The following is a 27,930-nucleotide window of genomic DNA, read 5'->3' as shown; positions in this document are numbered from 1 at the left end:
GGGGGGAGGATGCGGGGATGGGGGAGGGATGGGGGGAGGATGGGGGGACGGAAGGAGGGACCGCGCTGGTCCAGGAGGGACTCGGGCAGGATGCGGGGATGGGGGAGGGAGCGGGGTGGAGGGGCGGAGGATGCGGGGATGGGAGGAGGGATGATTGGGTGGGGAGTGATGGTGAGACCGGCCCGACGCTGGTGGAGGAGGGGCCAAGAAGCGGGTGGGTTCTGTGTCTACTTTAAAACTAGGACCAACAGGATCTGATGTGGGGCTGGGGGAACCAGAGGTGTTGAGGCCCCTCCAGGCTTCAGGCCTGAGAACGGGAGAGGATGGAGCTGCCTGTAGTTGGGCATGGGGAGGGCAGCGATGTGGGAGGGGTGTTTTAGAAGATCAAGAGTTCAGTTTTGGAATTGTGGGTTTGGGGCTCTCTGGGAGATGACCCCGGACACCTGATGGTCAGCCAGCCATCCAGGTCTGGGTTGTTGGTTGTCTGTCTACACCCAATAATAAGTTCCCCCAAACACAGCGGCTTAAAACAGCACACACACTTATTCCGTGCCAGTTTCTGGGCGGCAGAGCTGGTCCTCTGCTCAGGCCGCACTGACCCTGTCGGCCAGGGCTGGGGCTCGTCCGCTGGCTGGACTGGGGCTTGTCCGCTGGCTGGACTGGGGCAGGGTCGGCTCCAGGCTCCCTTGGGTTGTGGAACTGACTTCCTTGTTGTTCTAGGACGGGCCCCTCCTTCCCGCTGGCTGCTGGCTGGAAGCCCCTCTCAGCTTCTAGCCACGTGGCCCCCTAACATGGCTACTTCATTCTCCAAAGTCAGCAAAGGAGAAGGTCGGGGCCACAGGCAGGGCTGGAGCTGGCGCTGCGTTTACGTCGTGTGAGCAGGGCCCCCGCCAAGCACCCCGGCACTTCCCTCTCAGCTCCCCCGTCTCTGCCTGGATCTACTGGCTCCTTCTTCAGTCGCTGAGAAAATGCCACTGCCCCCAAAACTCCCCATCTTCCTCTTTCCATGTAACCCCCTTTCCGCGACCGAATGATCTTTTGAAATCAGAAGTCACCCCAAACCTGTGTCCTGCCTACGAAACCCTCCCTGGGCTCCCACGTGCCGTGAACGAACCCACACTCCTGACCTGGCCTCTGGGTGTTGGCTGTGAGGGCAGGGACCGCATTTATTGGGCACCTACTGTATGCCAGGGTCTGAGCTAGGCGTTGGGGACTCAGAGTCAAGCAAGACAGCCCACGAGAAAGGATGCGAACCACAGGTGTAATCTTGAATGTTCCAGTAACCATAACCAAAAAAAGAGGAAATACCTTTAATAACACATTTCACCCCAAATATTATCTTTTCAGCATACAAAAGTTACAGATATTTTGCATTCTTTTCTTTGTGCTGGTCTTCACAGTCGGGTGTTTGTGGGGGTTTTGGGGGGTTTTTTTTGAGGAAGATTAGCCCTGAGCTAACATCTGCTGCCAATCCTCCTCTTTTTGCTGAGCAAGACTGGCCCTGAGCTAACATCCGTGCCCATTTTCCTCTACTTTATATGTGGGACACCTACCACAGCATGGCTTGATGAGCGGTGCCATGTCTGCACCCAGGATCTGAACTGGTGAACCCCGGGCCACCGAAGTGGAACGTGTGAACCCAACTGTTGCACCACAGGACTGGCCCATGGTGTATGTTTTGCACTCACGGCACATCTTGGTTCAAGTACTCGGTGACGACATGTGGACGGTGACAGCACAGGCTGGAGCGTTTCAGTCCAGAATCAACCCCTTAGTCCAGCAGCTCTCAACCTGGGGTGATTCTGCCCCAGGGGACCCTGGACACTGTCTGCAGACAACTCTGGGTGCCAAGACTGGGGGTGCTCCTGGCATCGAGCGGGACTCTGCGCAACACCCCGCAGTGCTGAGGGGGAGACCGGCTGCACACGGTCACAACCAGCATCTTGTCACAGCTTGGCAGCCGCTCACAAATCAGTGACACCCGTGCAGCCAGCGTGAGATCCTGCAACCTGGTGTTTGCAGCCCCCAGAAGCCCCCTCGTGCCCCCTTCCAGTCGTCTGCTTCCCTCCACCCCATAACCACCGTGCTGACTTCTAAGGCAGGGCTGTGTTGTCCCTTTTTTGCTCTATATGAACGGACCTGTGCACTGCATTCTTATAAAGCCTTTCCCTCAACCTCGTGCGTGAGATGCATCCTGCTGTCGGGTGCAGTGGGAGACCACCTGCTTCCATTGCTGGGCGTGATATTCCATTGCGTGAAGATACCGACCTTTATTCCAATGTTCACAGCGTTCTGGGTGGAGGGCAGGGCCCTGCAAAGGCCCTGGGGCAGGACTGTGCCTGGCATGTTGGAGGAACAGCGAGGAGGCCAATGTGGCTGGAGCAGAGGGAGCAAGGGGGAGAGAGGGAGGAGGGAGGGCAGGGAGGGGACAGAGAGGGCAGATGGTTGGGGCCTGGTGGGTACAAGGAGGACCTGGCTGTCACCCCGAGGGATGTGGGAGCCATGGAGGGTTTGGAGCAGAGGGGCGTGGTCAGGTGTAAGAGTCAGGAATGGCTGCCTGGCCTTGACCTGAATCCTCTGAAGGACAGATTTGACCTCAACCCAGAGGAGGGGACCAGCTGATTTCTTCAGTTGTTTACTGTCCGTTTCTCCCACGCTCCTCCACGTATGCAACACGCACACACGTACACACAGGAAGAGGCAGGAGCTGTCCCCAGTGCCTCTTTCTGAAATCTCGGAGGGCCGAGGATGAGGACGCCCCCGGAGGCTGGGCTTGTTGGACGACCTGTTCTCTGTCCCCGGCACACCAGCAGCGGCAGGCCAGGTGTTTGCAGGGGACGCCGCCCCACCCAGTGTCGGCTCATGCTCTGCCCTCCCAGCCACTGCCATCTGTCACTTCCCCTCCCCAGGGGCCCTGTCCCTTGTCCCTTGTCCTTTGTCCCGCGGCCAGGCCCCTAACTCAGACTCATGTGTCTGCCTGGCCGCCTGCCCTTTGCCCAGCGGGGACTCTAACAAGGGAGCCTTGTTCTTCCTGAGGACGAGGACGCTGCGAACCCGCGGGTCTCCCCTCCCGCCTCCATCCCAGAAAGAGCGGCTCTGCACGTGGGACAGAGCGGGGACGAGCTGGCTCTCGTGTCTGTGGGTCCCTGGCTGCACGGCCACCGTGTCTCCCTTTTGCAAAGGACATCGAGGTTCAGGGGGAGGAAGGGCTGGCATTGAGGACCGGGTGGCCGGAGGGGTCCCAGCAGGCTTTCCTGGAGCCTGCGAGGTCCGACTGCCCAGGTCCTCTCCCTGCCTCCAGCCTGACCCAGCCCTCGGCCTGCTCGCTTTTCTAGAACAGACCAGGCGGCTCCAGCCGCGGGCCTTTCCCACGTGGACCCTAATTCTTTTGGCTTCCCTCAAGTCTCGACCCCCAGACTTAATTCGACGGCCTGCCCCGGGCTTTCTTTTCCCACGTCCTTCGTCACCAGCTGAGATCGCACACAGCCCTGGCCCGAGGGGCGGCGGCAGCCGGAGTCCCTGAGGGCTGACTGTTCACGCGGGAGTTTTGTGAGCTGGGGACGTCCTGTTGTGGCTCGAAATCAGCCCCGAGCCCCGAAGGGAGCGTCTGCCCCACGGCAACCAGCGCGGCTACACCAGTTCAGCATCCACGCACGCAGCTGCCTGCGCATCACGCTCGGAGTCAAGGTCCCCGGTCCCGCCTCTCCGCCGTCACCCGGCACCCGCCACACCGCCTGGCACTCGGTCTAGCAGGCACTCAGTGAGCATCCGCCGAATTAGCGAGCGACCGACCCTCCCGCTAGCGACCGCTCGGGCTGGGACATCCGCCCCACGACCCTTAGACCAGACGCTGAACCCCAGCGCGACCCCATCCGGGCAGCGCGACCCGGCCCCCGGGACCCAGCGGGCCCGAGGTCGCCAGCCCAGCCCGGGGGAGGCGGGAACGCCAAGCTGCCGCCTGTCCCCACCGCGTCCCCGTGTGCAGGTCTTCACCCGCACCTGTTTCCCGAGACCCGCGGCCACTCGACCCGGACGGCCGGCATCGGGCCTCCCGGGCCCTGGACGACACGGCGCGGGTCCGAAGAGGCCGGACCGCCCGCACTCGCGCCCAACACGAGCGGACGCTCCGCACCTCCGTCCCCGAGCGGCACCATGTCGGCAGGCGAGGCGGGGCTCCGGGCTAGAGAGGCCTGCGGCGCGCGCGGCCTGGCGGGAAACGCAGTCCGGGCCGCAGACCCCCGGCGCCCGCGGCATGCCGGGAGTTGTAGTCCGGCGTTGCGGGGTCGGCTCAGGGACTGCCGAGCCTTGAGGGCGAGGCCGGGGCGCACACCGGCAGAGGCTGAGCCGGGCGAGTCGGGGGCTGCCCGCGGCCGGAGTGTCCCCCGCGGTCGCGCTGCAGGACGGGGCGCCCCGCGGGGCGGCGCGTGACCGGCGGGAAGAAGCGGCTGGACTGCAGTTTCCTGCTGGACGAGAGGACGGTCACCAAAGCGGCGGTGCCGTGAGTGCCGAGCCCCGGCGACGGGTCCCCCAGCGCCGGCCCTGACCCCGGACCCCGCCCCGACCCTGAGCCTCAGTGCCGGCCGGACCCCGGACTCCGATCCTGACCCTCAGCGCCTGCCCCGACCCTGACCCCCAGCACCAGCCTGACCCCAGACCCCAATCCTGACCCTGACCTTCAGCACCGACCCTGACCCAGGACTCCAATCCTGACCCTGACCCTCAGCACCAGCCCTGCCCCTGACACTGACCCTCAGTGCCGGCCAGACCCCAGGACCCTGATCTTGACCCTGACCCTCAGCACCCACCCTGACCCTCAGGATCAGCCCACCCTGGACCTCCCTCCCACCCCTAACTGTGCTGGGCACCCACAGCCCACCTGGACTGTCTGGGACTCTGGTCTCTGCCTCGGACGCTGAATCTGACCCCATTCCCTGCCCAGGACCCCCAAACCCAGCCTGTGCACCCAGACCCCTGCCCCAGACACCCAGGCAGAGTCTGCAACCCGGTTCCCCAGCTCACTGCAGAACGCCCCCAACTCCACCCTGACAGCAGGGGCTCTGAACTGAACCACGGCGTGACCCTGACCTGGCTGCCAGGCTCTCATGCTGCACAGGCCCCCTGGGCAGGAATATCCCTGAGGGGTCTGGCTAGGCCGCCCAACTCTATTCTCCCAGGTCCGCCAGCCCGTCCCCCCAGGGTTCCCAGCCTCAGACCTCTGCACTGCTGGTGTCGGCTGGTTGTCCTAGGGCTCTGTAGGATGCGGAGCAGCATTCCTGGCCCCCAGCCCCCGATGCCAGGAGCACCCCAGGGTGACAACCACAGACGTCCCCAGATGCGGCCTGGTGAGGACCACTATCCTAATCCTCAGGACAGCAGGCCCCCAGGTCCCCGAGTGGACTTCGGTGTTGAAGGAGAGGGCCGCTCACCACCCCACAGAGGACACGTCCATTCTGGGGTCGGGACAGAGGCCGGAGCCCCTGCCCACCAGACAGAGCAGGAGCCACACAGGCCACTCACGCGAGAAATGCAGGGAGAAAAGGGCGGCGTAAGTCAAACAGAATGAGTTTCATCGAATGTACTTATTTAACCAGCGTGTCCAAAACATTAGTGTTTCAAAACGTAATCAGTTTTTAATAAACATTGAGGTATCTCACGTTCTTCCTTCGTGCTGAATTCTCAGAATCCCGGATGTGGTTTATACCTACGTGTGTCTTACACATAATTTTCATGGGAAGTATTTCATCTGTATTTAAGATTTCCTAAAACCGTAGTTGAAAGAGTAGATTCCGTGGGAATCAGAATTGACCGCCTCAGGATGCGTGTCTCTGGCATGAGGATTATTTGGGGCTGGTTACTTTTAAGCAACTGCGGAAGGGGAGAGCTCGGAGGACCAAGCAGAAGTGACCCTGTGTACGAGAAGTGACGTCTGTGTGGGGAAATCTCCATCCGCAAAGGTGTCTCCTTCTGCGCCAGGAAGGGGGGGGGGGGTGACCTCATTTCTAGAAACTAATCAATGCGGAGGGCGAGGACTTGAGTCTGCATAACACCCTGACTCCTGTTTACTGGAGTAAACAGCCTGCTTTGCTGGTCCCCCGTCCCCGTCCTCCTCTGTCTTTAGCTGAAGACGGTATTCGAGGGGGCGGCCTCGGCCGATCCGGCGAGTCACTCGGTTTCCTGGGTTTCTCCCACGTCCACATGTTCATACAAACTGCTCTGGAGTTTGGAAGAGGGTCTGATCTGGAGAGAAAGTTGGGTGTGAACAGCTTGTAGATGAAAGTTGGAGCTTTGATCTATCCGCTCAGCAGATATACATTGAGCATCTCCTGTGCACCAGGCACTATTCCAGGGCCCTGGACACATCAGTGAACCCAACAGGCAGAGCTCCCTCTCCACAGGGAGCCTGGTTCTAGTGAGAAAGACAGATACTAAACAATAAACCACAAATGAGTGAATTACAGAGTATGTTAGAAGACAGCAGGTGCTGCAGATGAAACAGAAATGGATCAGAGTAAGGGGTGGAGGATCCTGGGGGAAGTGGAGGAACCTGGGGGAGGTGGTTCCACTTGGGGAAAGAGTGCATGCTGGAGAGAAGAGGAAGGGCAGCCAGAGAGAGCCCAAGAGCAGGACGCCCATCAGTCCCCCACCCGCCATGAGTTGTCACAGAAATCAAGGGGGTGAGGCCTCCAGAGGGCATCAGGTGAGGCAGGAGAGAGAGCAGCCTGTGGAGTTAGCACCAGCGGGTGGTGTCTGTGGGGACCAGGCCACAGTGGGCTGAGGGAGAGCAGGGTTGGGACTGGGGTCAGGAAGTGGGCCCCAGTAGTGCAAAAGGAGGGAAGGACGGCATGATGCAGGAGGGGGCACATCTGAGCTAAAATGCAGCAAACAAGCTGCCAGGAGAAAAGCCATGTTCTGAAGCCGTCTGATTTTCGCGTGTTGTCCCATCTCCTGTCAGTTTGATTCCTGGCCCAGCCACAAGGACCTGTGGGTAGAGGACTCCGCTTCCTCCCCTGCAGTGGACAGACGGGCGGGTGGACGATGGATGAGGTGATGGATGAGGTGTCGGATGGGCAGGTCTTTGCTTAGACACACAGAGGAGGGCTGACCCCTGAGCTGCCCCTGGTCTGCCCGCACCTCCTGAGGTCCGTTTGGGCCTGTTCTGCCCCCGCCCTGGGAGGGGTGGTGAGCTGTGTGCCGACCTGTCCCCAGGTGAGGGGCAGGGTGTGGTCACCGGCCTCCACGGCTTCAGCCTCCACCTGTTTCACGTGGAGCTGAGTGAGACAGAGGCCCTGGTCGCCAGCTCCATCCCCCAGCACAGTGCCCTGGCCCTGAGTGTTAGAAGCTCGGCGGTGGGTCCCCACAGCCTGCAGGCCAGGGCCCCCGTGGGCCAGGAGCCGCAGCTGGAGGACAGCACAAGTGGAGCCCCCCCGTCCCAGGTGGGGGACAAGCTTCGGTCCCCGGGGAGACTGGCCCTGCCTGCAGGGGCTTCCGGGACCCCCACCTCCACTGGGGGCTTCCACCCTGTCCGTGAACCCAGAAGTCGCTGCTCGAAGCCTCTGCTCCCAACGCTCCTGACAACCTACATCTGATGCTTCAGAGGGCCGAGGGGCCGGGCAGCTGCAGACCCCGGACTCGGACGGCCACCCACCCACTTCCTGTTTTTGCCAAACTTGGGTTCAGCTTCGGAGAGAAAGAGAACCACCATGCGACATGTGGTCACGGGCTTTCCGTGTCGGTTGTTTATTTGGGATCCTGGCCCCCCACCTTAATGCCCTGGGGGTCACCCTCCCACCATGCCCCTCAGCCCAGCTCAGCAGGGCGGTTTTGGGGACCAGCAGGGGTGTCGAAGGCCCAGTGGACTGACAGCCACTTCCACTCTAGAGCTTTGTGGCCCTGTCATTTATTAAAGGACCACTTGCAGCCTCATCCCCTCCTCCCCACCATGGCAGAAGTCACATCGGGGCTGGGGTCCTCCAGAGCCTGAGCTGGCGGGGACCCGAGGGGGGCCATGCCCTCACAGCTGCAGCCCACCCCAAAGGAAGAGCCAGGAGAGCCCCCGTGACCAGCGGTGCTAGTGAGGGGGGCCTGGCCCAGCCTGGCAGGAAGGAGGGAGCTGGCGTGACTGGGGCCGAGGGTGCGCAGGCCCCTCCCGGACACCCTCCGAGGCCTGTTTTCCTGGCAGAACACTGCTGCTGTCGAGGAAGGTGGACGGGGAGGCCAGGATGTCGGGTCTGGGGGGGCTGGGACCCCCCATGCTTCGGAGGCTTCCTGCGAGGCCTCTAAGGACTTCCTCCGGGCGGCGACAATGCCAGGAAGAGGTGATCCACAGGCAGCATGCAGGAAGCCCAGGCCGGGGGGCAGAAGGGGACCCCAGGCCCCACCCGCTGGCTGCAGGGGGCTCAGTCTCCCAGGGACAAGACCGGTGTCCCAGGTGTGAGCGGGACCCGTGTCCAGCCCCCACCAGAGCTGGCCCCAGACTCCCGGGGGTCCACCTGGGCCCTCCCTCCGGGCCCCCACCCCGTCCCTCTCTTCTCCCCGCCATCCCCTTGCTCTCCGCCCCAGGCCCAGCTCTTCCCCACCTCTGCCCAGAACCTTCTGGGTGGCTGCTGGCCGCCCCCCATCCTCGGGCCCCCTTAGCGCTCCCGGAGCCAGGCGCCAGGCGCGTCGTTGGATGTGAAGGCTCCTCCTCCACACAGGTGGAGCTCAGGCCGGGACGACCGGTGAGGGCCGGGCAGTGGCCAAAGAGCCAGGTCACACCCCATGGGGCCTCAGCCTCGAGGGCGGCAGGAAATGGGGTCAGGGGCTGGGAAGAGGGCCATTCGTCAGGCCCGCTGCCCCCCGCCCGGGTCAAGTGCCCAGCTTCCCGAGAGGGGCCCACACCCCCTGCCTGGGGAGGGCCGGACCTTGGAGCCGGCCTTCCTGTGCGGCCTTTCCCGGCACCCGGGCCGGGGGGATGGGACTAAGGAAGAGGGACACCAGGTTCACACACCTGGACCCTCACCCTGCCAAGGCCTCAGTCTCCCCCTCTGCTCCCAGCCCCTCCTCAGTTGCTGCCTCTGACCATCAAGAGGCTGAGAAGACCGTCGGGCAGAGCTGGTGGTGCTTAGAAACCCCATCGCCTGGCTGCCCCAGCTCTTATTCCAAAGCCAGGGAAACTGAGGCACAAGCCACACCCTGAGGCCGGCTGGGGGCAAACCAAGACCCCTCCATCCTTTTCGTCCCGCATGCCTGCTATGCGTGGGGCCTGGGGTCACAGTGAGCACCCCAGACAAGCTCCCCCGACAGGGGAGATGTGACCAGCTACGCGACCTCGTCAAGTCTGGAGGAAAACACACCAGGAGAAAGGGCAGCCGAGGAGGGGGCAGTGGGCAGGCAGGTGCGGAGGACACAGGAGGCAGCACTGGACCTGGACGGAGACCCAGAGTGATGAGGGCCCAGCCCTGCAAAGGCCCTGAGGCTGCCAGTCCTACAGGACTCCGCCACGGCCTGGAGTCTGGATTTTCTCCTTTAGGCCACAGGCAGCCTCAGGGTGTTGGTCGCTCGGGGGGTGTTCCTCAAACCGCTCTGGTGCCGGGTGCTGAGCGGCTGTGCAGGGCAGACAGAGGGGAGCGGGCCAAGGGGCACCGGGAATGGGGGTGCACTCGCGTGTTCACAAGAGGGGGACTCTCTGACACCTGCTGCGAGTGGAAGCCTGGCCGGGGTCCCTTCCCAGGCCTCTGTGGGGGTCCCTGTGGACCCCAGACCCAGGTCCCCGTGTGGAATGGAGCCTGGAGGCGGCCCCGTACCCGGGGCTCCCAGGCTCCACCAGGCCTCCTGTCTGAAGGAGGGGAAACAAGCTCAGCTCAGGGCTGGGTGGTGCCCCGTCCCAGGCCCTGGCGGGCCTCAGCTCCATCACCCCTGGGGAGACCCCCACTTGCAGGGGAATACAACCCCCAGGAGACCCCACCCCTGGAGACCCCCGCGCACGCCGCCCTGGACGCAGCTCGCTCTTCGTCGCCCCCGCGCGGCCGCTCGGGACCAGGGCGCGAGAGTCCGGCCGGCAGGGGACCGGGTGGGCAGGGGGCGGTGCCGACCCTAGGCCTGGTTCCGATTTCCCTTCAATTGACCTCGGGGGTCATCGTCTGCTGCGCGCGCTTTCTTATCTTCCCGTTTCTAAAAGTGAGACCTGGACTCGGCCCAGACCCACCCGCCCCGCCTCTCTGACCTCGGCCGGACCCGCCTTGGCCGCCAGCCCCTGCCTCCCTGTCGCCTCCGGGGTCGGGGGTCAGGGCGGGAAACCCCTCGGGAAACCCCCGGGGAGCAGCTGGAAGAGGGGGCGGTGGCAAGGAGCCCCGGGCGCCGCTATTTAAGCCACGGCCGCGTGGGCTGGGGACACGCAGGGGCCGGCATGGAGTGGGGCCTCGGCCTCCTGCTGCCCCTCTTCTTGGGGCTGCTGCGGCGCGGCCGCGGTGAGGGTGGGGAGCTCCGGGAGCGGAGGAGTCTGGGGAGGGGAGGGGGGTCAGGTGAGACGACGGGGCGCAGGGAGGGGAGGGGGCTCAGGAGGGAGGAGGGGGCGCAGGGAGGGGAGGGGGTCCTGGAGGAGAGCCTTGGCGGGGGCGGGGCTGGGAGGGCTTCGGGTCCAGGCGCGGGCGCCCCTGGGACCAGTCCAGGCCAGGGTCCCGGGTGGCGGGCGGGGCGCCCGGCTGAGCGCGCCGTCTGCCCGCAGGTGCCCTGGAGGTGGAGCCGCCCGAGCCCGTGGTGGCGGTGGAAGTGGGTGGGTCGCAGCAGCTGACCTGCCGCGTGGCCTGCGCGGACCCCGGGGCGGCCTCGGTGCAGTGGCGCGGCCTGGACACCAGCCTGGGCGCCGTGCAGTCGGGCGCGGGCAGCAGCGTCCTCTCCGTGCGCAATGCCTCGCTGGCGGCGGCGGGGATCCGCGTGTGCGTGGGCTCCTGCGGGAACTCCAACTTCCAGCGGACCGTGGAACTGCTGGTGTTCTGTGAGCCCCGCCGCCCCTCGCGCATCTGCACACCCGGCAGCCCCGCATCACCTCTGTCCTCCTTTGCCGCTGCCTCCTCTCCGGAGCCTTTCGGGATTGCCCACCCCGCCCCAGCTCCGTGCCTGCGTTCCAGCTCCAAGTCGCTCTGCGGCCCGCTCCCTCCTCTGCGCACCCTCCTCCCTGCAGCCTCCAGGCCTTCAGTCCCCCATCCTTTCTACTCTGGGCCCCTCCCCCTTATATTCTAGCCACACCGAGCTTGGCCTCTGGGTCTTCCATGTCGCTGTGCACCAACAGTCCCCGCTCACCTTTGACCCCACCCCACACCCCCTCCTCAGGGCCCTCTGTGGTCCTGACCCTCCGGACTCAGCCCACCCCCCTCCGTCCCCTGTCCACAGCCTTCCCGGACCAGCTGACGGTCTTCCCAGTGGCCCTGGTGGCCGGGCGGGACCAGGAGGTGACCTGCACAGCCCACAACGTCTCGCCTGCCAGGCGAGACGACCAGAACACCGTCTCCTTCTCCCTGCTCCTGGGGGACCGGGAGCTGGAGGGGGCGCAGGCCCAGGACCCGGAACTGGAGGAGGAGTCCCAGGACGGCGAGGACTCGCTGTTCCAAGTGACACAGCGCTGGCTGCTGCCCCTGCTGGGGACCTCCCCCCCGCCCGCCCTCCAATGCCAGGCCACCATGAGGCTGCCCGGCTTGGAGCGGAGCCACCGCCAGCCCATTCCAGGTGAGTGCGGACCTGCCGACCCGCACCTTGGCGACCCCCAAGGAGCGAGTGAAGTTGCACCACCCAGCTCCTCTGCCTCGATGAGCGGGGCCCTGCGCTGGGACCCTGGTTCCCCCCTCACCTGCTGCGTTCCCATCCGAATGGTCACACTACCCACGGTGGCTGGGGAAATTGCAGGGTCCTGCCCCGGGGCCTTTGCGCTGCCGTGCCCTGCACCCAGAATGCCCTTCCCCCGGATCTCTCTGTGGCTCCCTCACTCACCTCCCTCAGGTCACCTTCCCAGTGAGGCTTCCCCTGACCCCCCTGCCCTGCCCCTCACACACGCACACGTGTATGCACACACGCGCGCACACACACACAAGCCCTTTCTCCTCTCCTGTTCTTGTTTCCGACACCTTTTATCAACACCTGACATCCTGTACACTCTCCTTATTTCCTTTCGTTATCTGTCTTGCCTGCGGTCGGCTTCACCAGGATGTGGATGTGTCTGTTTGGTTCTTGGGTGTGAGGCTTGGTTCTTGGTTCTGGGGCTAGAGCGGTGCCCAGCGCACAGTAGGTGCTGGATACCTACGTTCTGAATGAGTGAATGAACGAATGAGTGAATGACCTCACCAGGCACAGGGCAGAGTAGGTGCACGATAAATAAATACGTGTGGTGAACAAACGAAAGCATTTCCCGTGGGGCCTGGTGCACAGCAGGTGCTCCGTTCGTGTCAGACGTTACTGTTAATTTAACCCACACGTGTCTAATCCGGGACAGGCCCTTCGTGGCCTCTCACTACAGAAGCACCAATTCTCTCTCAGACAGGGCACCCTGAAACTCACGTTAATGTGCTTGGGGTCGTGGGGGTCAGGCAGCGCTTGGATCAAGTAGAAGCCAGGGGCTGGGGAGGGGGTGGTGGCAGGGCACATGGAGAGGCTGCTGGATCCGAGAGATTTTATAGGAGGACGTGCAGACCCCTCCTGGGGCCTCAGTCTCCCCATCTGCACCACAAGGTGACGAGCAGAAAGCTCAAGGACCCCCTCCCGCCATGGGGAGCATCTTCCCCTCTCTCCACCTCCCAGTCCCACAACAACCCAGCAGTTGATGACCCTGACCTTGCACTCCGGGCCCCCGTGTGAACTGGGTCACTGTCCACAGCAGCCCCGGGGGGTGGCCATTGCCCCCAGTACAGTGGAGGAAAGTGAGACCCAGAGCCCCAGCAGCTCGCTCAGGGTGGGGCGGCTGCCATGGACCCCGAGACCGCTCCCAGCCACCGAGATACCTGCGATCCACCCGAGAAGCCCAGGGTGGGCTCGCAGCTGTTCTGGTCCAACCCCATGATCCAGATGGAGAGACTGAGGCAGGAGGGGGGGCCTGGGGCAGCAGGGAGGGAAAACGGCCACCTTGTTTTCCAGTCCTGCACAGCCTGACCTCCCGGGAGCCCCCTGTCATGACCTCCCCAGAGGCAACGCCCCAGCAGGGCTCCACCCGCAGCCCTGGGAGTCCAGACCCCACGAGTCCTCGCCCCACCAGTCCAGGCCCCACCTCTGGGAACAGCTCCGCCAGGACCTGCCGCCCTGAGATCCACCAGTCGCCTGCGCCAGGGGGCCTGGAGCTGCTGTGTGAGGCGGCCTGCAGCCCTGGTGTGGCCGTGCGCTGGATCCAAGCCCCTGGTGGTCTGGAGGCCTACGATAGGCGGGAGGCCGGAGCCCAGGCTTGGCTGAGCATGCTGTGGGCCGAGTGCACCCCCGAGGGGTGGTTCCAGTGTCGCCTGGACCCCGGGGGCCAGATGGCCAGCCTGTACCTGGTCCCGCAAATCTGTAAGTTCTAGGGCTGGGGAGGGCCCAGAGGAGCCACGGGCGGTGGGGGGACGCCTTGCATCACCCCAGACCAGGAAGTGCCCCACCCAGCCTCAGTGGCCAGACGGCCTCCCCGACATCGTGCAATTACAGTGGCCTGGCATGGCAATGGCTGTAAATTTCAGGGACGTGAGATTTTACACCTCTTTGTAAACTAAAATTTACAATACAGACCCGAACAGCCTGTGGGAGGGAAATGGAAATAGGATACCGCCACTTACGGAATTTCAAATTTTCTGGCAGCCACATTCAGAAAAAAAAGTACAGATAAGTTTGATACTATGTTTTATAGAACCCAATATATCTCAGACGTTATCATGTCAACATGTAATCTCTAAACAAGTGTGAGTGAGACATTTTATATTCTTTTTATCTGGAGAAATACACATCTTCAACGTGCGATGTGTATTTACACCGAGGGCGCTTGCAGATGAGCCACACTCTGAACGCTGACATGGCCTGTGCCCACCTCACTGGACAGCCCACCTCCCACCGTCAGGTCCTATGCACCTTTCAAAAGATTCCCCCTGGATATCCAGGGGTTTGCACATGTCAAAAGCTGTTCTAAATGGTGAAGCCCTTTGTAAAGTTTCAGGGAGCTCGGTAGATTTGGAAACCCTCAGCAGCTCTGCTGAGCTTCTCCCCAAAACCTGCAAAGAGGGGTTCAGGCTCCTCACGCTTCTTTCTCCAGGCTCCCCAGTGCCGTCCGCGACCGTGTGGACGGGCAGCGTGGTGCTGGCGCTGCTGCTGCTGGTGGTCCTCACCTATCGCCTGTGGAAATGCTGCCGACAGACCACGGGGCCCACCAGCTCCTCTGGGCCCCCTGCCCTGCCTGGACCTGACTGAGGGGGTGGGAGTCAGGAGGTCACTCCTGAAGTGACCGGCTGTTCCTTCACTCACTTTTGACTGGAGGACGTTTGCAGGGTTCTGGACTGCATGAGGGCTGACTGCCGGCCCCTCACCCTGAAGGTCAGCAGTCCAGGTTCCCTTGCTGGCTGGATTTCCCCTGAGTGGGGCCCCTGGGAGCCACCCCCTACGGTCCAGAGCTGGAGAATAAAGAGCATCTGGTCTGACTTCACTGGTCCCTGTCAGGGTATGAGGATGCTGGAATCCTCTGCACAGCCCCTCTGAACTGGGTGACTCCCCAGCGCCACGTGGCCAGGGCTGGGGAGAAGGGGCAGCCGGGAGGATGTGCTCTGCCCGAGGTGGGCCATCACCGGTGCCTGCGCCCTTCCCTGGATTTGAGGACACCAGAGCCTAAAGAATATCTAGGACTCCTCAAAAGAAGTGGGGGACAGTATTTGGTGGAGGAAGAGCGTGGGCAGAGACACAGAAGAGAGGTGGCTTATTAAGGGAAACTGCATCTCTTTCTGGGTGGCTGGGGGCTGAGGAGGGGGGAGAGGAGAGAAAGGCTGGAGATGAGACCAGCATATGAAGGGGTGCAGGTGCCGGGGACTTCAGCCTGCGGGCACGGGGGAGCTACGGGAGAGTCTAGAGCTGTAGAGGATGCGGTGTGAGAAAGAGCCCCTCGATGGTGAGGAAAGGTAACAGCCTGGGCCGTGGGGACCACGAGAGGGCCAAGCATTCCGCGAACACGTGCTGGGGACTTGGGGCCACGGGGACCCCGGAGCAGTCCCTAAGCCCAGCCTGGTGGGTGGCTGCGGGGAGAGGGGGGTCTTTCCCCCTAAGGTGAGCTATAAACTCAGACGGAGATTGGGTTGGGTTTACGACCAGCCCGCGCACAAAGGCTCAAAGACGAAAATCAGAAAAGTGGGCGAGGGCGGCGCTCAGTCCGTGAGTCTAGGCGCATCCATCCCCGCCCACGCTCGGCCGGGCCTCTCCGGTAACCAAGGAGACTCGTTGCTAGGGGACCACACTACTAAAAGACTCGCCCACTACCAAGATGGCAAGCAATCCGGCTTCATGCCAGAAACCAAGCCCTGCCTGAGGAGCCATTTTGGAGTCTGGCAAAATTCAGGTTCCGGACCCGAGCCAGGAAACTCAACCAGTCCACGGAAAGAGAAAACCCGAGGGGGAGTGCCGACTAGAACCCAGGGAGAGAAGGATCTGAGCTAGTCATTTCCCAGAGTCTCCCCGCGGGATCCCCGAGCTCTCTGCCCTTAACCAAGATGGCCGCACCCACGGCGCCAGCGCAGTGGAATATGGCGGCGCTTCCGGTCCCGCTGCCCTCAGCGAAGATGGCGGCAGTGGAGAAGCGGCGGCCGGCGGTGGCCCCGGCGGCCAGTTTCCCGGACAGCGGCCGGCCGGTGGTGTCCCGGGCGGCGGCAACGGCCGAGAGCGAGGAAGACTTCCTGCGGCAGGTCGGCGTGACGGAGATGCTGCGCGCGGCTCTGCTGAAGGTGCTGGAGGCGCGGCCCGAGGAGCCGATCGCCTTCCTGGCGCACTACTTCGAGAACATGGGCCTGCGCTCGCCGGGCAACGGCGGCGCCGGGGAGCCCCCGGGCCAGCTCCTGCTGCAGCAGCAGCGCCTGGGCCGCGCGCTGTGGCACCTCCGCCTGGCTCACCACTCTCAGAGGTGCGGGGTGGGGCCCGGGCGGGCTGCGGGCGGGAGCTGGACTCCAACTCCCAGCGTGCTCCGCGCGGCTCTCCGCCCTCGGCGCCGGTGGTGGCGCGCGGGGCATGCTGGGAACTGTAGTCCGCAGTGCCTCCCGGGTGCCGGGTGCACCGCGGCCGCGATGGGCTTGTGCTGCCGCGGATAGCCCGGCAGGCTTCGTCCCTTGTGACAGCTCTTTGCAGGTGCTGAGTTCCCCCTTGCAGCCCACCCCACTTTGAAAATCTCAGTGCCCAAGGTTGCAGAGCAAGGCCGCGGAGCCTGGTCCCTTCTTGCTGCCTCGTTGCCAGCATCCCCGTCCATTCAGCCAGAAAATGAACACAGACAGGGCTGGGCCGTGGAGACAGAGAGCAACTCGGACACCCAAGGGCCCTACCCCAGGGGGAGGCTCCTGGCGGTAGGAGGGGCGTCCAGAAAGAGGCCTGCCTGATGCGCAAGGGCACCGGCCTGGGGGCTGCAGAGCAGCAGGGTGGGACCCACGGGGGGAGCAGAGCCTGAGGCAAGCATTTATGAGGGGGTAATTTTATAAGGGGGTGCCCCCGGGAGAACCCAGGAAAGGGGAGGAAGCCAAGCAAGGAAGCTTTTCAGGGGATTCCCAGGTGCTTCCAGCAACCCCCACTCCTGAGAGAGTCACAGCTGCAGGTCACAAGCCTGGGAGGGAGCCCTGGTGTGGGAAGGCAGTGAAGGGCGCGCATCTCAGCAGATCACCCACATCCCCACCCACAGAGGGGAAGGGAGTGGGGGGGGTGTCCACGATGACAGCCATACAAGGAGTGGTGGGGCGTCTGGGGGCTGGGGACCCCCTGCGGTGGGGACCGGGGAAGAGGAGCAGGTTGGTGGGCTGTGTGTGGTCTGGGATGTGCTGGGAGGGTCGAGCTGATGGGTGTGCTGGGGCCAGGGTGGCAGGAGAGCGTGTGAGAAGAGTCCCAGGTGGCCCGTGGGGCTGTCTGCTGAGATGGGAGGTCACTGGTTTGGGGGAAGTTTCCAGAGTCACTTTGGGACTGTTAAGTCGTGGGGCTGGGAGAACCTCACAGCAGGAAGGTGGACAGGAGGGTCTGCAACTGAGACAGGCGACTGGGACAGGAGGTTGTCACCTGGGAGGGGTTGTGAAGGCCTGAGGCGAGCTGAGAAGAGCCCAGGACCCAACACTGAGGAGCCCCAGCCTTGGAAAACTCACAAAAAAGCTTGAGAAGGCAGGCCAGACGTGAAGGAGAGAATAAGAGAGCAGCACCCGGAACGTCTTCCAAGGAGGAAGAGTAGTCAGCTGCAGTGCTGCCAAGTACAGTCGTTCAGGTCGAGCACTGGACAAGCCGCTCACCCCCGTGGACACCACAGATGAGGATGTTCAGGTGAAGGCTTTTTGCAGAGCCTTCTCCTAATTCACACAGAGACACCGTGTGGGCTGGCGGTGGCCCTGTGTCCAACAGCCCATTTAGGGCCAAGGGGACTGTATTTTTTTTTTCAAATTGAGTTCATAATAGTTTACATCAATGTGAGATTTCAGTTGTACATTATTTCTTGACTGTCACCACTAAGAGCTCCAGGGGGCTGTGTTTTTCTTCCCGTGGCTGCTGCAACAAATTACCACAAACTTGGCAGCTTAAAACAACAGGAATTTATTCTCCTGCAGTTCTGGAGCCAGAAGTCTGAGATCAAGGTGTCTCAGGGCCACGCTCCCCCCGGAGCCTCCAGAGGGTCCCTCCTGCCTCTTCTAGCTCCTGGGGGCCCTGGTGTCTCTGGGCTGGTGGCCTCTCCTCTGTGTCTGTCTCTCTCTGTTTTCTCTCTTGTGAGGACACTGGGCGCTGGGTTTAGTGCCACGTCATCTCCAGACCCCGAACCGATGGCATCTGCAAGACCCGATGTACAAATAAGGCCACACGCACGGGTTCCAGGTGACGTGCATCTTGGGGGACGCTGGTCACTGCACCGCAGGAGCGTTGGAGACTTTGGCTGGAGGCCACCTGGAGCAGCAGGGGCCAGAAGGAGGGGAGCGAGCAGGGGAGGCAGCGATCACTCAGAAGACGGGCTCACTTTCGGAGCCCCTTAACCTCGCCTGACGGACCAGAAGCAGAAGCCGGGTTGGGCGGGTCCCGGGTGTGGAGACGGGTGCTCCCTCTGAGGCCAGGAAGCTTTGCCGAATGCTGAGGGGGTGACCCGTCCTGGCTGCTCTGAGAGCATCATCACGAAAGATCCGGGTGAAGTCAACCAGGGTGCCCCCTGCCGGCCTCAAGGCCCCACAGCACAGTCATTCTGGGACTTGCTGACCTGCGTGGCCAGCGGATCAGAGCCAGTGTGGCCCCAGGCTTCCTTCCAGGCCATCTCCTTGTTAACAGTAGTAACAGCAGGAGCTCCATTCCTGCGGGTCCCTGGGACCCGGGAAAACTCGCGGAGGGTCCTCAGCTCAGATCATGCTCTGGGGGGCCATCCTGGGCCCTGTAGAGAGTTCAGTCGCATCCTTGGCCCCACCCACCCAGTGTGACCACCACAGATGTCCCCGACATCACTCAGTGTCCCCTGGGGGTCACCTGTGTCAAGAGCCCTGGTCTGGAGTGAGTCCATGGCTCTTTCTGGGGACACGTCATGAATATATATATTTTTAACAAACGCTCATGGCCTGCTCTGTGCAGGCACTGTGCTGATTGAACCCCCAGTAAGCGCCCGATCCCCGCTCCACAGATGGGGAAACTGAGGCCGGAGCCCGGGCTCCCCCCACAAGGCTGAGACTGGAGCCTGGGCGTCCCGAGAGCACAGCAGCCAATGTGGGCTTCCCTCGTGTTCCCAGTGACTCAGCAGGTGGCAGGGACCCGCCAGGACTGTGGCCCGGGAGTGTGGCCCGGAGCCTGGCAGCCCAGAGGTGGAGGCCACCTCCTCTGGGTTCTTGAGGATCCTCATGGGCGGCAGTGACACCTGTCGTGTCCTCCTGCCTGCAGGGTGGGGAGCCTCAGAGAAATGGCGTCTGACAGCCGAGGTGTGGCCTGTCACAGCTGATGACAGCGTGCGTGGCCACCGGCCACCCTAGCACAGAGTCCGTCCTCTGTGCTCACGGAGGTCCGAGAGGCAGGGACGAGGACACTCCCCTCCAGGCAAGGAGAGCAGGCGGCGGTGACAAGGACCCCGGACAGGACGGGCTGGGCCTCACGCGCAAACAGGTGACCCCGGACCCTCCGTGGCCCTGGCACGGCTGACGCTCACTCCCCTCACACGGCGGGGTCAGTGGGGGCCCTGCTCAAGCCGCCGTGGCAGCGGGGGGCAGGGAGCACAATGGCTCTGAACCTCCATGGAAGGTGACCACTGGGGCTCCAGCTGAGCGGCCCCGCGTGGAGTGTGGGGGAGCCCTGGCAGCCAAGCCCTGAGGACCTGCCGTGGCTGCAGGTCATGAGGACCCCGAGCCGGAAGCTCAGCCAAGGCCCCGAGCCCGACACACAGCCCAGCGACGTGGTAAACATCTTTGCCGTCTGAGGCTGCTGGTCTGGGCATCTGTTCCGCAGCCACTGGTGACGCCTCACTCAATGGGATGGCCCCGCGGGCACCTTCCTGCTGAGAGTTGATGACAGAGCTCCTGCGAATGTTCTCAGGGGGCCTGGCCGGCTGACGTGTGACAGTCCTAATGACGGCAGGAGCGTTCATCGGCGTGAGGCTGCCTCTGGCCCACCCTCAGCACCTCACGGCATCATCTCACTGCCCGGGGTGCCGCAGGTCGGATGGGAAGAGGAAGCGCTCATGGCCAGATGGGCCGAGATTGAAGCCGGCTGGGAGAGACCCCCAGGGACGGCCTCTCACCCTGGCCTCGGTGTCCTCCTCTGTCACAGGGTGCTGCCCACGGAGCCCCTGGGCCAGCACATCCATGCACAGGCCCCACACTGGGCAGAGTGGTGACAGAGTGGCCAGCATGTGCTGGGCGCCTGCTGCATACTCTAGGGGAGGAAGACAGACTCTGGGGCCTTCTGCTGGGCTACAGATTAAATCACCATGAGACAGAGTAACAGGAGGAAATCACGCACAGCTTAGTAACACGTTTACATGGGAGAAACCCAGGGAAACTGAGCAACTCGCCAGAATGGCCGAGCTGCCACCTTAAATACCGTCTTCAGCTAAAGACAAAGGAGGGTGTTGGGGGGAGCATTTGGGGGCTTCGAAGGGGAGGAAGGCAACTCACAGGGACGTGGCAAAGCAAATGTTTGACGAACAGAACTTTGATGAGAGTGGGCTTAGCAAGGACCCCGCCAGTCTGCGATACCCAGCGTCATCTGTGGTGATGGCCTGTCCTGGGGACAGATCTATCCTGCGTTCTCTTAGGCAGTTGTGGGAGAAGTCAAAGTTTCTTTCAGAGTCTTTTGTTCTTAAAAAAAATTAAGGCAAGGGGCTAGCCCGGTGGTGCAGCAGTTAAGTTCACACGTTCTGCTTCGGCGGGCAGCCCGGGGTTTGCCAGTTTGGATCCTGGGCGTGGACCTACACACCGCTCGTCAAGCCAGGCCGTGACAGGCGTCCCACATATAAAGTGGAGGAAGGTAGGCACGGATGTTAGCTCAGGGCCAGCCTTCCTCAAAAAATGATAATAATAATCAAGGCAAGGCAAAAAGACATTTTGAGGTGGCCAATTCTGATCCCCCATAATACCTGCCAGCATGTACTGGGCGCCTGCTGCATACCAGCCTGCAGAAAGGTGAGGCGACATTCCCAGGTCACACAGGAGGAGAGGGAGCTGCCCTGCGTCCCTCCCTCCCCAGGGAGCTGAGCCCCCAGAAGGGACGAGTGTGAGCCCCGCAGTCAGCCCCTTCCTCTGTGGATCCTCGGCCCACCATCAGCCCTGAGCCTCACTCCCCATTGTTGCAGTGGAAATAGTAACGAGCCACCCACACTCTGGCACCAGACCACGGGCCCCACACTGGGCTGTCGATGCCACAAGGGGAGTGAGACACGGGGTCAACCAGCGGGCAGGCTAACCCCGCAGACCCCACCTTCACCACAGTGCCCCCAGCTGCTTGCTCCTGGAGCTCACGACACAGCCGGGTATGTGCTGGGCCCTCAGGATCCCCGTGGGGCAAGGAGCCATACCCCGACAGTGGGTGGACAGACTCCTGTGAGGGAAGTGGTCAGTATTCTTGCTTTGTGGCCCGTCCCTGTCGTGACCGCCTGCCTCTGCCTTCACAGCAGGAAGGTGGCCATGGGCAGCGTGTCAGTGGATAGTCGTGGCCCTGCGCCAGTAAGACTGTCTTTACAGAAGTGGGCAGTGGGCCGGGTCTGACCCCCCCCCCCCAGCCACGATAGTTGTTGACTCAGCCTGTGGGACTGTGGGAGACTGAAATGCGTGGACTCATGCTGGCGGCCAGGCACAGTGTTTGGCCGAGAGTGACCCCTCTAAGTGCAGGCATCATTGGGGGGACCCTGGGGACAGATGCCTGGGGTTGACTGGCAGACGTTTCTCGAGGACCTGCTGTGTGCAGGGTCATGTTCTGGGCACCAGGGCCATAGCAGTGACCGACATGAACTCCCTGACTGGGCTCCTGGCCTGATGTCCTGGTGGGAAAGACACAGTGTCCCGAGGACGCCACATAGGAAGTCAGATAGTAGGAACTCCCGTGAGGGAAGATGGAGGAGTAAGGTGTCGTGGAGTCAGGGGGCCCACGGAGGAGCTGTGGGGAGGTCCGGGGAAGGGCATGCAGGGCAGAGGGCACTGCCCGTGCAAAGGCCCTGAGGCTGGGCCGGGCCTGATGCTTCGGAGGCAGAGGGGGGACTGGAGATAGAGGGAGGATGGGAAGCAGAAGAGGCCTGGAGACAGAGGGGGGACTGGAGGCAGAGGGGGGGGGGGGGGGGGGGGGCCGGGAGGCCGGGCCGGCGGGGGCTCCCCTGCGCCGCCGACGCCCCTCTGCCCGCAGGTCGGCCTTCAACAACAACGTCGGCGTGGCCTACGAGTGCCTGAGCGCCAGCGGGCGCAAGAAGCGGCCGGGGCTGGACGGGCGCACCTACAGCGAGCTGCTGCGGCGCGTGTGCCGCGACGGGGAGGCGCCCGAGGAGGCGGTGGCGCCGCTGCTGCGCAAGATCCAGTGCCGCGACCACGAGGCCGTGCCGCTCGGCGTCTTCCGCGCCGGCACGCTCGCCTGCTTCGTGCTGCTCGAGTTCGTGGCGCGCGCCGGCGCGCTCTACCGCCTGCTGGCCGAGCCGGGCCTGGCCGTGGCCGACCGGCGCCTGGGCCAGGCCGTGCTGGACACTCTGGAGGGCGCCCTGCAGGCCGGCGACGCCGCCGCGCCCGCGCGCTACCTGGAGGCCGGCTCGCGCCTGGGGCCCGACAGCCTGGCGCTCGCCATGGACCGTGCGCGGGGGGCCCGGCGGCCCGGCGCCCCCATGACCCGCGAGGAGTTCCTGGGGAAGGCGGCCGCCCTCTTCATCGCCAAGGTCAAGCCGGTGGGCTGAGGCCGCCCCCGCGCGAACGCGGCGTGGACCGGGGCTGCGCGGCCCTGCGTGCGGGGGTGCGGGGAGCCCCCAGACAGCTTCGGACCTGGAGCCACGCCCCAGCCCCTGCGGGGGAGCCGGGGGTCCCGGGAAGTGGGCCCCGTTCCCAGCCCCGCGAAGACCCCTCCTCGGCGGTAATAAAGTCTGTTCCCGAGGCCGGCCTGCTGTGTGTGCTCCCCGCCCGCGCCCCGTGTCCACGCGGGCCAGGCCCCCCGGGTCCCTCCGCTGCCCACCTGGAAACGCCAGGGCACCCTGGACTCGGCCTTATGGGAGCAGAGGGCACGGGGCCGCCCAGCGAAGTGCCCTGGACCCAGGAGCTCTGCTCTGCTCGCCACGCACTCCCAGCGCAAGCAGTTCCTCTTGGCCTCAATTTCCCCAGCTGTCAGAGGAAGAGGTCAGCTGGGCAGATACTGATGACAGTGGTGACGGGAATGGCTGACACGTTCGAGACCAGCAAGCCTCATTCGACTCAGCACGGCCGCAGGAGGAAAGTAGGCCACCACCCGCGTTAGGCGGATGGGGAAACTGAGGCCCAGAGAGGGGAAGGGTCACACAGCCAGCAAGGGAGCAGGCAGGGATTTGAACCCAGGCCCGGCTCCAGAGCCCACACCCTACACTGCCTCCCCCACCTGCTGCCAGTTCCTCTGGAATCCACGCCCGCCCACAAGCTCCCTCCAGTCACTGTTGACCCGGCGCCCGGCCCCCTCTGCCCCCCAAGGGACGGAGAGCCCGCAGGGAGCAGATTCGCAGCCGGAACCACTGCTGTCTGTGGCTCCCCTCGGCCTTGGTCGCCCCCTGATAGAGTGTCATCAGGACAACCCCTCTGCTGACTGAGGGAGACCCCACGGGAGCGGAATTTAAAGCCTTAATGAGCTGCCGATGGTGGAGTCCACATTGTCCCCACCCACCCCCAGACCTGCCCTGGGTGTAGGGTAGGTGGTCAGTGAACCGAGGAACCAGGGCACGTCATGCTGGCCCTCGTCCAGAGCTGCCTGCGCCCCCTCAAGAGGCGGATCAAGAGGTGGCATCTGTGTCCCCTCCCCGAGCCCGAGTGGCTTCTCTGCCTCCCACAGGAGGCAGGCCTGGGTCACGGCCACGTTGTGGGGAAGCCCAGGCCACGTGGTCCCCGCCCAGCAGACCCGTGAGTTAGATAAAGGATGGTTGTCATCTTAACGCACAGTGTTCTGGGGCCATTTGTTACACAACAATGGGAAGCAGAAAGTTAAGAAGTGGCCGCTCAGTCAGCGGTGGCCATTATGTCACGGCCCGCGAAAGGGAATGCACCCGAAGTGTCAGCATCTGGCGGCCTCGGGCCCGGACCGTGCGCTGGGGAGCGGCAGGGAAGAGACGTGGGTGAGGCCCTGCGGTTCAGAGCTCACTCACGGGCTCCAGGCCGGGACAGGACCCCGGGCACAGCGATTCCCAGCAGACTTGGCTGGGCACCCTCTGGTGGGCTCTGCTCCCCGGGGGTAACCGCTCCCTCCTGGTCATCAGAACCCAGGCTGGGCGGTGTGCATCCGGCGTTGCTGGTGCCACCAGATGCCCCTCCCAGCTCGCACCTGCCCCTCGAGGGAGGAGCCACACGGCCCAGGAGGCTCCATCCCTCCTTTGGGGTCAGGCATCCGCAGTGAGTGACACCGAGGGTACAAAAGTCGGCTGCTTGCCTCAGACGGAGCTGACTGGGGGCAGCTCACACTCCAGGGCCCCCCATCAGGCTGAGGGGACTCAGGCCGGGACCACCTCCCCACCCCGTGCAGCTTCCCTCACGGCCTCCACCGAGTAGCCCACAGCCCACCCATGGGTCCACAAGTCCCAGTTGCCAGGATCCTGGCTTGACTTTGCCAGCACAGCCCGGGGAGCTGACCTGCCCTCCTCACAGCAGCGTGCACCATGCAGGGCCGCAAATCTCCCCGCCTCCAGCAACACGCGCTTCCTCATCCCGCACAGGACGCACCTCCTCTTCCCCGCTTCCCTGGGGGACCGTGTCCTCCCAGCTCCATCCGGGGCCTCTCCGTCCTCTCCTCATGCATCCTCCTCTCCCAGCTTCAGTTACCATCTGGTTGCCAAGGGTTCTCAAACTCACCTCTCGGCCCCGCCCTGCCCTGCTCCAGCCCTTGAGAGCCAACCACCTGCTGGGCATCTCCCCAGGGGCACCTCAAGGATGTCTCAGGTCTGCTAAGTCTGGGACGGAGCCTGTTGTCAGCCTCCCTGATCCCAGGGCTCCTCTGGGGCGTCTGGTCTCTGAGGAAGCCCCAGGTCCAGCCAGGCACCGAGGCAGAGATTGGGGGCTGGCCTTGCTCTGCATCCTGTTGGTTGCAGCTAGTAACTTGGTCCAGCCTGCTCCTCCCTGTGGTCCGGCCGGCATCCTCATTCACCTGGGAGAACCCATCGGCCCCACTGGCCAAGAGGATTGCTCCAGGTGCCCTGGTCCCAGTGATTGGTTCAGGAATAGCATGTGACTCCCAGCTGGCCAATGAAATGCAGCCCTAGGAATTTTTTCTGGGACGGCTACAATGGGAGGATCGAGGCCTGAATTCTGGAGCCATCTTGTCACCATGAGGCCTGTGAAGGGAGCCAGCACTCAGGAAAGCTGAGCCAAGAGACTCCTCTGCTTCTTTTCTTGTCTCTGTCACCTCACTCCGCCCCAGGCACGCTGGTCTCTAGGTGATCCAGCTTGGCCCCACCTCAGGGCCTTTGCACGTGCTGTTCCCTCTGCCTGGAACACTGTTCCTTCGGACCCAGGTGGCTCACTTCCTTCTGGTTTCTGCTCAACTGCTGCCTCCTGAGACGCCTCCCCTGACCCCTGCCCAAAATAACCCTCCTGCACCACCCACTTTACTAAGACCCACCACACTTTATTTTTCCTCATGGTAATTTTTGCTACCAGAAAGTGCTTGCTTATCCATCAGCTTGTTTACGGCCTCCCTGAGGACAGGGGTTTGTGCTCCTTTTGTTCACCACTGCGTCCTCAGCGTCTAGATTTGTGCATGTAAGGCCATGAGTGAATGAATGAACGAATGAATGAGTTTCCCAGAGGAAGAATCTGAAGTTCATAGAGATAAGTGTGCAGTTCCCATGGCTGTTGTAGCAAGTCACCGCAAAGTTAGTGACTTCACACAAGTTTACTGTCCCAGTCCCAGGGCTGAGTCCTAAAGTCCAGGTGTGGGCTGGGCTGTTCCCTCCGGAGGGTCCAGGGGAGAATCTCTCTGTTGCCTTCTCCACTTCTGGAAGCGCCCGCATGCCCGGGCTCACGGCCCCTTCCTCCCTCTCCAAAGTGTGTCGCTCCATCTTCTGCCCGTCGTCACGTCGCCCGCTCTGCCCCCAACCCCCCCCCCCCCCCCCCCCCCGGGGACTACTCGGGACCCACCTGGATGACCCAGGATGACCTCCCCATCTCCGGGATCTGAATCCCGTCTGCAGACTCCCTTTTGTCACGTGAGGGAGTGTATCCACAGCTCCAGGATTAGGACGTGGCTGTCTATGGGGGGCCTTGTTCTCCAGCACAGTAAGTAGCAGAGGGCACAGCCAGGGGGAGGCAGAGCTGGCCTTGCAGGGGCCACATTCTCTCCTGTGCGTCCCCTTTTACTCCCCCTGCAGCCCCTCTGCCTCCTGAGATTGTGTCTTTCTTCCCAAGAGGCATCATTGCCCCAAAACACTATTGTCTAAGCCTCCATAACATCTTCAGGATCCATGCTAAGAGCCTTTCAAATATAACATCATGTAACCCATTTAACAGATAGATAAACTGAGACTTGGTTTAGCACTTGAAGACCATTTCCAAGGTCGTGGCTGAACTCAGATTTGAATGCACGGCTCTTCTTTGGCATGTGCCAGAAGGCCCAACGCAAACTGGCTTCATAAGAAAGGAAGTAACTTATCAGCTTGCATCATTGGTGCATTCAGGGGGGGGTCAGGTATGGCTGTATCCAGGAGCACAAACAGGGTTATCTGCCTGTCTTGTCAGTCAGCTCAGCTTTCCTGAGTGTCAGCTTTGTTCACAGGCCTTGTGGTGATAAACCGTCCCATATCTCCAGGCCCAGGTCCTCCCAGCTCAGCCACCCCAGCGCCGTGTTCCCAGAAAAACTCCCAGGATGGCTCAGTCACATACTGTTCCTGAACCAGCCACTGCAGCCAGGGGTCCTGGAGCCCTCTGATTGGATGACCATACCTGCAGCCAGGGCTTGAGGGTCAGTCCAATTCCAACCTCACAGACTAAGAGTGGGGACCCCCAAAGGAAAAATCGAGGTGCGATGGCCAGAACCCGAGGTGCTAAGGCAGAAACCCCAGACGTCCACCACCCCATGATGTTTCAGAGCCTGAGGAGCAGGCTTTCCCCGGGGACGAGACCCCACATGGGACCAGCTGGAGAGGCCATCAACCTGGTACCTCCTTTTACATTTCCAGTTCCGCCCACCCACCCAACACGCCCCAGGGATGTGGGGTGTCGTGTAGAGAGATCTTGGGAAACCTCTCTGGAAGAATCTTGATTAATTCTCATTGTCTACGAGCTGCCACATGCCAATGCTGTGACACTGCACCTCTCCCCACCGCTCACACTGTCTTCCTTCCCCCACACAGGGTCACCTGCTGCCCCCAGCTGGATGAGGCCAGGGCCAGGTGTGAGGGCACCTGGGGGAGGGAGCCAGCTCAGCCCAGCCAGAAGTGACACCTGGCAGCAATGCCCCAGGGCCAGGGCCACAACAGGCCCCGGGTGCCACGGCCCCCTTCCTGGGGGGCTGTCACCTGCAGATGGGAGGGATGGAGGCCAGGGGGCAACGCCCACCCTCCTGACCAAGTGTCCTGGGGAGAGGCCTCTGGGCCTGCCCTCAGCCAGGTCAGAGCTCAGGCGGTCCAGTGAAGCCCAGGGTCAGGACTTGTGTGGGGTCGAAGGTCAGCCTGAGATCAGGGCGCAGCGAGGATCGCGCTCAGTCCGGGGGTTTGGCCGGGAGGGGAGCTGAATGAACCGGGAAGAGAGCTAATTTCTTCCCCAGCTTCTCGGGGCCGCAGCGCCGATCTGCTGGGATTCTAGCCCGTTGGAGTGAATCAAGCCGCGGGGGAACTTTGGGGCCTCCCCGCTGACCCTGGGGTCCCAGCGAGCTCCCCCCCGTACTCAGCCCCTCTGAGGGGAAACTGAGGCACCGCCCGTCCAGGACCCGGTCTGCGGGCCGGGCGCTCGCCTGCCCTCCCGCCTCCCCGCACAGGCCCGGCTCCCCCGTCTGCCCGCCCGGAGCACCGGCGGGGACGGACGGGGAAACTGAGGCTCGGGCCGCGGAGGAGGGGGTCTGGCCGCCCCAGCCCCTCCCTCCGCCCGGCCCGGCCCGGCCCCGCCCCGCGCGAGGACGTCACAAAAAAGGCCCCACGGCCGG

The 27,930-nt window shown here is 63.1% G+C and overlaps 2 protein-coding genes across 2 annotated transcripts; both read left to right on the top strand.

Moving 5' to 3' along the window:
- The first annotated feature begins 10,384 nt into the window (after window positions 1-10,384).
- MADCAM1 (mucosal vascular addressin cell adhesion molecule 1) lies at window positions 10,385-14,459 on the top strand. The gene is made up of 5 exons (XM_046638343.1): window positions 10,385-10,445; window positions 10,703-10,972; window positions 11,368-11,700; window positions 13,099-13,503; window positions 14,234-14,459. The coding sequence occupies exons 1-5, from the start codon at window positions 10,385-10,387 to the stop codon at window positions 14,386-14,388; spliced, it is 1,224 nt and encodes a 407-aa protein (XP_046494299.1). The 3' UTR covers window positions 14,389-14,459.
- A 1,245-nt stretch (window positions 14,460-15,704) lies between these two features.
- TPGS1 (tubulin polyglutamylase complex subunit 1) lies at window positions 15,705-22,719 on the top strand. The gene is made up of 2 exons (XM_046684490.1): window positions 15,705-16,078; window positions 21,991-22,719. Exons 1-2 carry the CDS (start codon window positions 15,705-15,707, stop codon window positions 22,523-22,525), a joined length of 909 nt encoding a protein of 302 aa, XP_046540446.1. The 3' UTR covers window positions 22,526-22,719.
- Window positions 22,720-27,930: the final 5,211 nt, after the last annotated feature.

The sequence above is a fragment of the Equus quagga genome, chromosome 14 (genome assembly GCF_021613505.1).
Source record: "Equus quagga isolate Etosha38 chromosome 14, UCLA_HA_Equagga_1.0, whole genome shotgun sequence".
NCBI classification, from domain to species: domain Eukaryota; kingdom Metazoa; phylum Chordata; class Mammalia; order Perissodactyla; family Equidae; genus Equus; species Equus quagga.
This window is presented reverse-complemented; position numbering and strand designations above follow the sequence as displayed.

Coding starts and splice junctions, on each gene's coding strand:
- MADCAM1 (XM_046638343.1), top strand. CDS start 10,385: ATGGAGTGGGGCCTCGGCCTCCTGCTGCCCCTCTTCTTGGGGCTGCTG. Junction 10,973..11,367: donor CGTGGAACTGCTGGTGTTCT/GTGAGCCCCGCC, acceptor CCCTGTCCACAG/CCTTCCCGGACCAGCTGACG. Junction 13,504..14,233: donor GTACCTGGTCCCGCAAATCT/GTAAGTTCTAGG, acceptor TTCTTTCTCCAG/GCTCCCCAGTGCCGTCCGCG.
- TPGS1 (XM_046684490.1), top strand. CDS start 15,705: ATGGCGGCGCTTCCGGTCCCGCTGCCCTCAGCGAAGATGGCGGCAGTG. Junction 16,079..21,990: donor CTGGCTCACCACTCTCAGAG/GTGCGGGGTGGG, acceptor CTCTGCCCGCAG/GTCGGCCTTCAACAACAACG.